The sequence below is a fragment of the Strix uralensis genome, chromosome 2, assembly GCF_047716275.1.
Source record: "Strix uralensis isolate ZFMK-TIS-50842 chromosome 2, bStrUra1, whole genome shotgun sequence".
NCBI lineage: Eukaryota > Metazoa > Chordata > Aves > Strigiformes > Strigidae > Strix > Strix uralensis.
Window position 1 is genome coordinate 124,498,059 of NC_133973.1, and position 12,213 is coordinate 124,510,271.

The 12,213-nt window shown below is 34.0% G+C and overlaps 1 protein-coding gene across 6 annotated transcripts in view; it reads right to left on the minus strand.

The window, feature by feature from the left end:
- The window catches only part of CNTN5 (contactin 5), a 666,666-nt gene that overhangs the window by 171,794 nt on the left and 482,659 nt on the right, over positions 1 to 12,213 (minus strand). For all 6 annotated transcript variants that reach the window (XR_012627723.1, XM_074860212.1, XM_074860211.1 and 3 more), the window contains one exon: positions 5,868 to 6,071. Coding sequence is in view for 5 of the 6 variants with exons in the window: in XM_074860212.1 (XP_074716313.1) it covers positions 5,868 to 6,071 (204 nt within the window). In the remaining variant the exon portion in view is untranslated. The remainder of the gene's footprint in view (positions 1 to 5,867; positions 6,072 to 12,213) is intronic.

A 12,213-nucleotide genomic window follows, 5' to 3' on the forward strand; every position in this document is an offset into this window, starting at 1 on the left:
TTTCTCCTCCATTAGCAGCAGCTATTGAAGTACCCATTGTTTTAGACCCAACAGCAACAAATCATCCTTGTTATGAACTTACTTCAGTCCTAACCTCAAACAAAATTCCTGCTGTTCACAATCAAATTATTTCACCATGTTGACAAGAACACCAAACTGACAAGTCATTCTTATTTGAACATTATGCCATACCCCATGACTGTAAAGCAATCAGTCGCTTGTGAATTTGTAGCTAAGATCCTGAGACAGTAAGATACATAACATTAGGTATGATCATTCTCAATAATCTGAAAACATTTGAAAATATAAAGGTTATTTTTGTTATCAACTTGCACAAATTTCAATTTAGTCACCATTAATTGTAATATTATCAACACACTTATGTCTGAAATCTTAATAGTTACAGTTCAATGCAACATCATTCCTAATCCTGAGTTGAATTTGGAGGAACATTTTTTTTCTCCAGTTCATTTATTTTATACTTTGTATACTCTGTGTATGGATCAGTTAACTCTTTCCTTTGTGTAATAGTTTCGTAAATCATCAGGAGGAGAAGCAAAACAAGAAAACATGAATGCAGAAGATGTGTGAGATGATATATGTCTAGAATCTTAAATTACTATAGCTAATTTAAAAAAGCAACAACTTCATTTCCAGCAGATAATGTTTCTATAAACTAGTGGGAAAACTGAGCAAATAAAACTCCTTGAAAGAGGTTATCTTAACAGAATTCAGAGTAAACTAAACTCAAAGCAAACTGTTTCATAGTGTAAGAGTTCTTGTTCTACACTGAATGTTGGAACCTAGTCCTTTCCAAACCTTTCCCAATTTTCCTTCTGAAATACTCCCCTGGTTTCAGCCCTTTTATATTGTCAAAAGACCATCCCACGTTGTACATATGTATGTCCTTGTTTTAATTTTTTTAATTAAAATAAGATTAAATTGGGTTTTATTAATTCTGATTGTCATTTTGACAACCTTGCAGTGGGTTCTAGGCACAAGATCCAGAACAAAACAGAAAAAAAGTGTTTCTTCAAAATACCTGTAATCCATGAAGGATGTCTTTTTATTGGAGAAAAGCTGAGATTATTGGAATTGGTCTTTTATTTTCAGTTTCATAGTGACCCATCATTAAAACATCTCACTACAACTTTAGCAGAGAAACAACATGTTTATTACAAGAGTAATGGCTGTCCAGGGACATTGCCATTTTACAGCCTACCCCTGGAAGAGATCTCGTGTACTTTGATGTCTGTCAGTGCTATCAATCTTTGTATATGTTAGAGATCAAACCTGACTTTGCCCAGACAGTTTGGCTCTGCTTGAAAAAATATCAAAGTAGGATTATTTCAGATTTGAATCCTGTCCTGGAGCACTAGGAGGAGTTCCCACAGTTTCCAGCCAGTCTTGCACAGACTTTATGGACTTACACAATTTAAGTATGAGATGTGACTGGACACTTAAAAATGTAAGTTAATGATCTTGCAATACAACCCACATGAAAGAGGCAGCCTGCAAGGTCAGAAACTCCAGAAAACCTGGCAGGATTAAGTCACAGCTGGTTAAGTATTTTCAACTCTCATTACAATCCAGGTATACTTTCTGTCTGCTAGAATTCATCTCCATATGAATAAACACATTAGAAGACAAAACTAGTAATGCAAGCAGGAAAAAAAATAAAACTGTGTATTTCTGGAAGGGGAAAACTGACAGATCATAAACATTAGGGTTAATCTTCAGAGATGGAAATAGTCTATGTCTGTGAAACTGTTGATTTTGTTCTATATTTTTATGTATTATGTATTACCTTACTATCCTATTCTGGATATTTTTATTGCTTAATTTCCCCCATTGGGGAAATTATTATGACTTCTTCCAAAATTTCGTTAATGTTGGGAAAGAGATCTTTAGATAACCAAGCGATGTTCAAACAACATATCCCAGAGTTCAACCTGAATAAGCACATGCAGAACACATTTCATCATGGAAAAGTAGAAATGAACATCCTTAATACCTTGATAATTATATGTTCTGCCATTATGTGAGATTATTAATCACATAGAATTAATCAATAGAATTAGGACAGACAAGATCCAGCTCACAGAACTATGATGACATGGAAAAAATTTCGAAGGTCAAGGTCTGCATTCAGTTACATGAGAATATATCGACCTCAGCTGAGGTATAAACTAATTTGCTCTAATTCAATACAGTGAATGTATCCTCTGATGTCTGAAATTGTACAGGTTCTCTTTTTATTTTTTTTGGAAATTTCACAATACAAAGCCACTAGACAGCATCTACACAGAGATAAAATGAATAATTAATTCTCTCCTCTACAGTAATAATGTTAAATTTAACATATTTTCAAGAGAAATAAAAAAGATAATAAAAGGAAGAAAATCTGGAATGAAAGTGTGTGAACTTGAAATGCCTTATGCTATCTAGCATCAAGTGTTTTATACTCCCTAGGTTTCTATTTCCTAAATTTTAAGAGGCTTTCTGTTGTTTTTACTAGTCAAGATAATTTACTGCTCTCAATCAGCATCCAAGCCTGCAAAGATCCATTTTAACAGCCCTGTTTATTATTTGTAAACAGTTATTAAATAATTCCTCAAAGTTTCTAATGCATTATAAAGGCAGTTAATGAAATTATGTATATTTTTTTTTCCTGCTAAAACTTTTTATCTTCTCAGATTGAATTTTAGAATGTTTTTATAACCCAGCTTGAAATGAAATTGAATTGTATGAAATGACTGATTGTCAAGGACATCTGAACAAATGAGGTATTCATTTTATTCAGAATCCATTGAAGGATTTCTCAATGTTTTTATTTAATTTGCTTCATATCAAGGAGCTAAGTTCCCCTTTGAGACACATCACAAAGAAATAAAAGATTAATAAAAGCCCAGGAAGTTCCTACATTCTTGCAGAGTTTGACAGAAAGACTTAATATTATTCCATTCCTTCCTCATAGATAAATAGAAACCAGTGTTGTCATAGGAGTATTTTTTGTCACAAGCTGTCCAGTCCCCTAGTACAGGTACAGTTTATATATCAAAATCCAAGAATGATGATAAATATATCAAGTAGAATACTTTTGCGTTAATGATACATATGTCCAGAGAATACAGACTATATAAATTGTTTTATTTATATAGTGTCATTTGTAAAAGCTGTTTAAAACCACAAGCTCTTCCTGTGGTTTCTGACAAATGTGCTGACTGCATAGGATGACAGTTGTGATGCCAACTATTAGAACTCAAAAAGCTGTATGATTTTTAAACTTAAGTGAATATTTGTAAAGGTTAAAATGATTCAATTAATTTTATAACCAAAAAGCTTAAAAAAATACAAACTATATTAAAATTCATAGAACTCAGTGACATAGTGTCAAGTAAATTTCAGGTAGTCGGTTGTTTGTTTTAATGACGTTCTTAATTTCTCACGTCCTTATTAGAGTCTGTACTCATCTGTTTCTTTCTCCACAAATTACTCTAATTTTCTTTAACTCTAATGAGCACCTCTTTTCAGCAGCTATATTATCCATATTTTAAAATCCTGTAATCGCCTTTTAATATTTGTCAATGGACATGGCAATACAACCTAAAGCAATTTCTATCAAAAAGAAAAAGTACAGTATCATTAATGGAATATTTTAATTGTGATCCCAGATAGTTTTTAAGAGGCCCATATTATTGCATTCTGTGGTAGAACAGGGCAGATGTCCTAAATAATAAATATGATTTAGCAACCAGATTTTTCCTGAATATTTTTTCAAGGTGTGTTTACGGAGACTGCAAGATTAGGTAGAAAGTCTGGGTCTCTTCACTGAGAAACTTGTTCAGTCATACAGCAAAGCAAACAATTTCTTAAGAAATACTGAAGAACTCTAACGGGACTTTTCAGAAATCCCAACAGATAAAAATTAAGGCATGGAAGCCTGGTAGAAATTCATGTGTGTAAAGAAATGAATCAGGAAATCATTGAGGAGCAGTTCATCTATGTGCAAATGCCTCCCCAACACTCCAGCACAGTTCAGAAGGTTGGATTATCACAGTTGTATGACAGCCAGCCATGAAACAAGAATTTCCTTGAGGCTGGTATATACTACCACTTGACATTTAAGAAAATCTGCACAGTATTCCTTCACAGATTTTGTTTCTTAGCTCACTGATGTAGACTGCTGCCTTTATCTTTATTTACTCTCTCAATTTCTTACACTGTATTTTGTGTCTACGTACTGTTAGTACGATATGGATAACTAATATGTTGAATTTCTGCACAAAACTGGAACCCAATAAAAACATGAAGAAATGACATAAAGAAACAATAGAGCAAGATATGAACAATAAATGTGACAATAAAATTCTATCTTTTTTTGTCAGTTCAAACAGACTAAAAAGACAATCAATGTTTAAGTTTTTTAATTTTCAAAGGTTGATATAGAAAAGATCAGGTCTACTATGTTAGTTCAGTAAAACTAAACACCTGAAACTCAATAATTAGCATAGATACTAAACCATCAAAAGAAAATAGAAAATTATACTAAAACACACAGCTTTTTGCTGCAGAGGCTGCATGCTGTACATGCACAAATTTCAAATTGTTACAATGAATAAACATTAACTTCATTCCATTCTAATCTGTGAACACATTTTTGCTTACCTTGTTAAACTAAGTCATCTGTGTTTAAGTCCAGATTTTGTAATGCTTCTACAACACAGGACTAGTCTTATTTCTAGAAAAAGCTACAAGCAAGAAAAAAGCCTCAGAGTCTCTTTCCCTCTCTTTCTCTCTGATTTATGTAAGTATGGATTCACTATGATGAATTGCTGAAATGTATTTCTGAAGAACTAGAAAACATCATTAGATGTGGAACATATTGACAAAAAGGAAACTGTAGGCACTTACGGTATTATTAATTATTATTCTCAAAAATAAAATTATTTTGACAGAAAACAAAACCAAAAAGCAATTATAATGTAATAAATATGATTTTTTTTGCTGTAAAAGCAAATAACAGAGTTGCTCTATAGGCAAATATTCTAACAGAATTGGAGTTACATATAATATATATTGAAATGTCATACTGCTCCATAAGAAATATTATTGGAAGCTGTTTTCTTTTGATTTTTGGGAAAAAATCCTAAGCCACTTTTTGATAATAGGATTTAGGTACTTATTTACAGAAAAAATACTGCAGTTATATGTCTTGATGAAATTCAAAACTACCTGGGTAACTAACTATCATTGTAATCAAAGCTGTTGTAGTGTTCTTGGTGGTACTTAATCAGTGCATTGAATTGGAGCCTGGAAGTGTAACAGGTCTTTAGTACAGCAACAGATAATGATTTAAGCAATACAACCTCTTTTCATTTGTCTAACCATGTGCCATATGAGAGATATAAATGTGGCATCCTGGCATCCTACTGCTGGTCTTTATGCCCAACGTGGTATTGGCCAGTCCCCTGTGGATGTCTCAGGTGCCTGAGGGTATCTCAGTGACCACTTTGGTTGAGTAAACTGAACTGAGCCCTAAAGAAATGGACATTACTGAGAAAGGAGATTTGTTTCTTTCTGGCAGTGACAGAGGACCAGAATAGAAAGAAGGAGTAACTGTTCTAAACAAAATATATCAGGAGGTGTCAGAGTGCACCTCAGCATTTAGAGTTTTAAATATGCTCACAAGTGTCAGACATTTTAAAAGAAAATGTCTCCATGAACACCTTTCCTTTGCTGATTGCTGCAGTAAATGCATGCATATTGTTAAAAACCAATAACATCATGGTTCTTAAATTAACTAAAGTATATTTGGTTTATTATTTTTGCTTCCATGTGGTACCCAGAAATAATGCTTTTCTTACCATCGTTTCTCAGTGTCAGAGGTGTAGGAGGACTCAAAACTCTGGCATTTGTCACTGTGTTTTTTACCAGGCATATATAGCTGCCAACATCAGATGTTTGCACCTTGGAGATGTAGAGATTGCCTGTCTCCTGAGAGATGAAGCGTCTGCTATCTTCTGCCACAAAAGACGGGAATTCATTAAATACCCAGCTATAGATGATCTCTAAAAGAACACAGAAAAAAAAAAGAAATTATGGAAACAATATTGTATCATGTTAATGGATACACTCAATAAGTGTTCATTAACTATTTAAATAATCTAGAAAAAAAAAGTTAAAGGCTTTTAAAACTTTTTATTTGTTTGGTTTAGAATTGAGAAGAATTTTTTTCTCTCCTTGGAATTCTGAATATAGCATAAGTGTTGAGCCCACAAGTTCCCTGGGAAGATAGATTTAGTTCAGGAAAAATAATTAAATTATTCAATGGACTCAGAAAACACCCATAAAATATTAGATAATTCCTTTTTCTAAACTTTCAGGTGAAGCCAAATATAACATACAAAACATTTTCTCTACTTGTTCAAATTTGCAGTGAAATATATCAAGATGCTTCCTATACAGCTAGGGATGACTTCTGCAACTGTGTGTATAAACAGTTTTTATTCTGATCATTCATTTTTAAAATCAGCAGATTCTAATAACTGTTCGACCTACTTTGCAAGTAGTATTACTGCACTATACTTCTATCTTCTTCTACAACGCTTCACTGAAGAATCTCAGAACCCTTCCCACATGCAGCTTAAATCCCTACAATCAATGAAAAATTCCTTAAACCAAAGCTACCAACTGCTTGGCCTCATAATCCGATGGATCAAAGAATAATCAAAGTTATTTTTAAAAAAGATAATTAAAGCCAATTCCTTGGTTATTATTTTTATCCCATGAATCATTCTGTTCACCTGAAAAGTATATACTTTTCCCTTTATACTCATAATAATTGGTTGAGAAAAAAGATTATTTTCTATTATTGTGTATGAGATTATATCATGATTTATTAAAACCCTAGATGCATTAATGTCTTGGCTTTAGAAGTATCAGTAAAGTTAATGAGATTCTGATTTAGCAGGGTATTCCTTGCAGGGAATTATTCATGTGGAGTTCCACCAATTCAGACTTTAAAGTCTTAACTTTATGTATACTTTTTACATGTTGCTCTCCTTTCAATTTTATCTTCCACTGTTCCATTTTGTCTCCACACTTAAAAAAAAAATCTTCACTACTTAAACTGGCACATTAGCTATAAGACAATTTCTTCTGTAATCTCCTCCTGTGATAGTCTTTAAAGAGCTGACTCCAAAATCAGAAAAGCCAAAGCTAGTTCAGGTATATAAAGTCCTTACTGCTTCTCCAAGATGCAAACTGCCCCATTGATATAACAAGCTTCAAAGTTTTTAGACTCAAATTTCTTAGGTGACTACTCTCAGCTTCAGCAGCAATATGAAGACAGTAATTGCAGTCTGGCACTACAGGCAGACTGTTTTATCCCCATTACAAGCAAAATGTTTTCTTGACATAAAGTTAGTTGGAAAATGAAAGGGTCAAATGGATGATAGGAAAGGCCTCAAAATTAAAATTTTTCTGTGTGCTTTTCTGCTAATGATAGGAGAGGAACTGCTATAGCTGTTTATGGTACGAGAATGAAACACATTAACATCCTAGTTAAATATATGCCATGGCCAGGTGTGCAGTTTGACAATAACAGCATAGGAAGCATTAGAAATTCCAACTGATCTGTCCTTTCTATCCTTATGTTATTCCGTTCCCTGACATGGTGGTCAGAAAGGAATAGAAAAGCACAATGACTGCTTTTTCAACCAATTTAAGCCAACAGTGCAAGCAGTGATGTTGAGATGCAGGATGTTCTGGACTAATGTTGAAGAAGTTCAGTCTAGTTTTGAAATTACATGAAAATCTTCTCATGAAAAATTGATGGTATTCATACAAAATTGCTATGGTAAAGGACTAAACATATTTATCGGACAGTAGGGGAAGACTCCAAAATGGGGAATTAAGTTGCACACATTGACGTTTTGCTTAAAAACTTTTTCAGATCTAATTGTAATTCTGAGTGGTTACATAGGACCCTGAGGAATTCGGGGCTCACAGAGAGCTCTCCACTTGTTAAAAATATCCTTTCTTTTCTGTTATGTTTCAGAGAAAATACTAATTACCCCAAAATATTTCTCTCTCAAAATTTCACTGCCATGTTTTGCCATGATGTCTTATCTGGCAGAAAGGATTCATGGCAGCATAAAACTTTACAAAGTGATGATGAAGGTACAAGTTCAAGGAAAATGCATAGGCTTTAATTGAAGACACCTGTTACCAATTCAAATGGAAGCAATCAGTCTCACTAATTGCTGTGGCTTAAAGTAGTTCAAACCAAATGTAAAACAGTCATCATTGTGAGTTCATTGGTAGTTCCTGTAGAATAGAATTTTCTCCATTTGTAGCCTAAAACCACATGCAATTAATCATTAATTTATTAATTAGAACTACTCTTAAGGAACGGATTTGAGGCAATATACTCTTGTGCCTCTAAGGAAATAGAATACTTAGTCTTTGCTGGTTTTGAATCTGGGGGGGATACTGTAATTTTGTCACCTTCTAAATGATTTTTGCTGTTAAAAATGGTGTGATGGGTGAATGAGTACTGGGAAACAGCACTGAGAAAAAAGTAATGGAACTTCTGCCAAATCTAAAACTCAAATCATTTATGCTATTAAGCTGCAGTTAATATTTTTATTTGTTCATACCTACAGTATCTGTATTCTAGACAGGAGCTTAAACTCCAAAGCACAGATGAAAGTGCTTACAATTTGCTTCTTGATTATTGTTAGCCCATTGATATTGAAGGAATTACTCCTATTTTTCATTTCTAAAAAGCAAAACCCTGGGAACATACTTTCAAATACCTGAAGACTTTGCATCTGAATGCTCAGATCGGGAATTGATCTGGAATTCCAGGTGAAAAACCTGTTACACACTTTTTAAAGTTACCCTCCTGGTTAATGAGTTCAGCAAATTCTTAATCTTGAGGGTTATGTCCTTACAGTATGCATAGGGTTCAGTAGAAATATCTCAGGAAAACTCTGCAATTTCCAATGCATGCTATGCAGAACAGTCATAAACAACCGCAGCTGGCTTGGGATCTGGAGACCCAACAGTTTTTAGCTGACAGAAATAGATGAATGATCTTGCAGAAGTGATTTTGCAAAAGGGTGTTAAGAGAATGACTGCAATTACGGGAAAATGAGTGTACCCTGACATTGATCCATTGTACAAATGTCTCACACTTCTAAATTTGCAACCAGAGAAGAGGATGAAACATGCATTGGTGTTCATATTCTGGGGCTCTGACTGTTCCCAGTTTGTATGCCAGCAAAATTAAAATTTAGTGTTCTTAAATCAAAGAATTGCTAATGAAGGCTATCCAAGTACAAAATCCGTTTTTTTGTTTTGATTTGGTTTGTGTTCTAATTCTGGCAGTATCATGCATAAGAAAATACCCAAATGACAGCAACAACATAAAAATAAGGAAGTGAGAATGATGGAGAATCAACATTTAAAACACTGCTGTCTATCTATAGAGAAGTCTGTCTTCTATAGCACATGCACAGTAAAATATTCTGAAACAAGAGTGAATATAGTTACATGCCAAAAGTCCCACAGCAGTTCAGCACAGAAGCACAACTATAAGAAGAGAGGCTTGTATTTAAATATTATCTGAAATCCCGCTCTTACAAAATGGTAAGCTGCTGTGTGAACTTTTTGAATACCAGAACAAGAAGCCTAAGACCAAACAGATGACACTAGGCCTATTAGTACACAGCTCACTGCAGTTGTCAGTGAACTTGGAAGCCTCTATTTTCCTATAATGGTTTATGTGAAAAGATTTTAGAACCTGTGTCATTTGGCTAAGCACAAAGCACAACTGTCATTGTATTAACTTCTTAACAGGAGACTAAACTCCAGAGATGCATCTCAAGCCTGACAGGTAAATAACAATGACCTTCAAGAGATTTTGAAGTTAAAAGTCAGTGCTACCAATATCTAAATAAACCAAACTACAGCTGTAAAATCAGAAAGTAATTACTCTAGATATGAACCTTCTGAAGTCATCTCTTTTTGAGAAAAGACTGAGTAAATGGTTTCTCCATGCTGTACTCATTTTGCTTTCAATAGGGAAAAAAAGTTTAAGTGAAAATAGGAAACTGTGAATACTGTAGTTCAGAGTATTTTTACAGAATATATGCTGAGCTTATTTTTTATTTCTATGCACATCTATTTTATTTTTAATGTGACACCTATGCCAAAACCACAAAGATGATGCAGAGCCCTTTGTGGAAATTACCGTTGACTGCCAACACAAAAGAAACATTTACACAGATACTATTCATCAACACAAATAGAAACAGAGAGTAAAAGACAGAGAAATTATGAATTATAGAAGCAGTTGTAAATTGGCATTCTCCTGTGGCTTGGACTGAAGGACTCTTCTGCTGGTAAGTTCTGTTATACACAAAGTCTTGGTGTGAAAATGATTTAAATAATTTTGGTAACCGTAAAACTGGTATTTCCTTTTATGAACGACCAGCCTTGTTTATGGAAGAATGTCTCCAAGGAGCTTTGTATCTGTTGTCTGAAGGTCATTTGGAAAGCCTTCCAAATGTCCAATCTGTTTCCATGTTTTACAAAGTACTTTTTAGTGGGCTATGTAGGTGAAAATCTAGGTCACTTGGTGATAAAGTAGTAAGAAGAGAGCATCTATCTCCTACGAAATGAATTTATAGTGTGAAATTTTGTTTACTATAATTTCTTAAATAATTTTTGTAGATCTATTTTATCTGTTTAACAACACTAATTCCTAAACTGTCACAATATGAGGTACTTCCCATAAGAGATGAAGCTGGAATGCTGACATATCAGCATTTTTGTTAGTGCTGTGTTGTGCTTTTGGAGATATCATTCTGATGCAGAAAATGTCAGTGCTATGGTAATGCAAGAGTCTGTCATTGTGGGTCAGTAAGAAATAAACCCTTAAGTACTGTAATGAGAGCTGTGCTGGAAGCATTCAGATAGCACCAAATATTTACTCCTGTGTTTGTTAGTCCCTGAATGTTTCCCAGATTTGCTTCAAGGCTTTTCTCCTGAAAAATTGCTTGTTTTGTCCTTTTGACATGAGGTTTATAGACAGCCTTTTCATCAGCCCCGTGAACTAAGTGTTATTTTGGGTGGCAAGTGAAGACATAACAAGAAAGTTGTCATACAAATTCCTTTAAGGCCACCTAAAACCTAAATGTACAGTCCGTAAGTTGCTTAAATATTTCATCTTCAAGGTCAAAACATGCAAACACACATCCCACAATTGCAATTCTGTGGAGTTATAGTGCTGTACAAGAAATGTCTCTTCTGTGTCTTCTTTTTGCTATGCAGTGGGAGATATAGTATTCCATGTCCTCCAGTACCATGTTGAGAAAATATGTTTTTCCTCTGTTTAGAATTTCCTCTGATTACTGCAATTCCACAAGATGGCAGTACTTGATGAATAAATGGTACTGATGCCAGCCAAAATCTGAGATAATCTGGGAGTTTTAGCAACTGTGAGGAAGTTGATTCTTCTCTTTCTTTTATTGATAAGAAAAGAGCGAAAAGCGGACTCAAGATTACGGACTGAATTTAGTATACATAACTATAACCATGAAATTTGTATGATGGCTTTGCTTTACCATTGAGGAATATTCTGTTTAAGCAAAATAAAGTATTGTGAAAAATATATGCCTAAATCTCCTCTGCTGAAAACACAAAACCTTATTTTATCTCAAGTCCAGTTTTCACCTTTATCATCACACCTGCTGTTTGGATATTCTATGTACCAGCCACAGAATAAGGGTGCAATATGTGGCACTCTCGAATGATGGAGAAGACTTCACATTCAGAGGAGGGAAGGTTTCTTTTTAGCTAAGATGAATGATAACAATGGGTTGTTCCTCTGGCTTCCCACCTCAACCAGATAAATAATTTTGGTGCATTTATTTGTGCTGCTGTGGTTTATTATTAGTGCTCATTAATCCTCCAAGAAAATATTTAATGAAGGTAATTTATTTGTTGCATTGTAATGCACCCACATAAAGCAAACATATTGTTGATTTATCAGCTAGCAATGAAATTGCTTCTCTTCTGCTCTGGGAGTTCTGTATCTACTGCTCACTTACCTGGAGCACAATATTACCTATCACATATTTGTCTTTGTTCAGATTTAATTACAGTGATAAATCTTCAAATATTTTCTTTCTTATAACATTC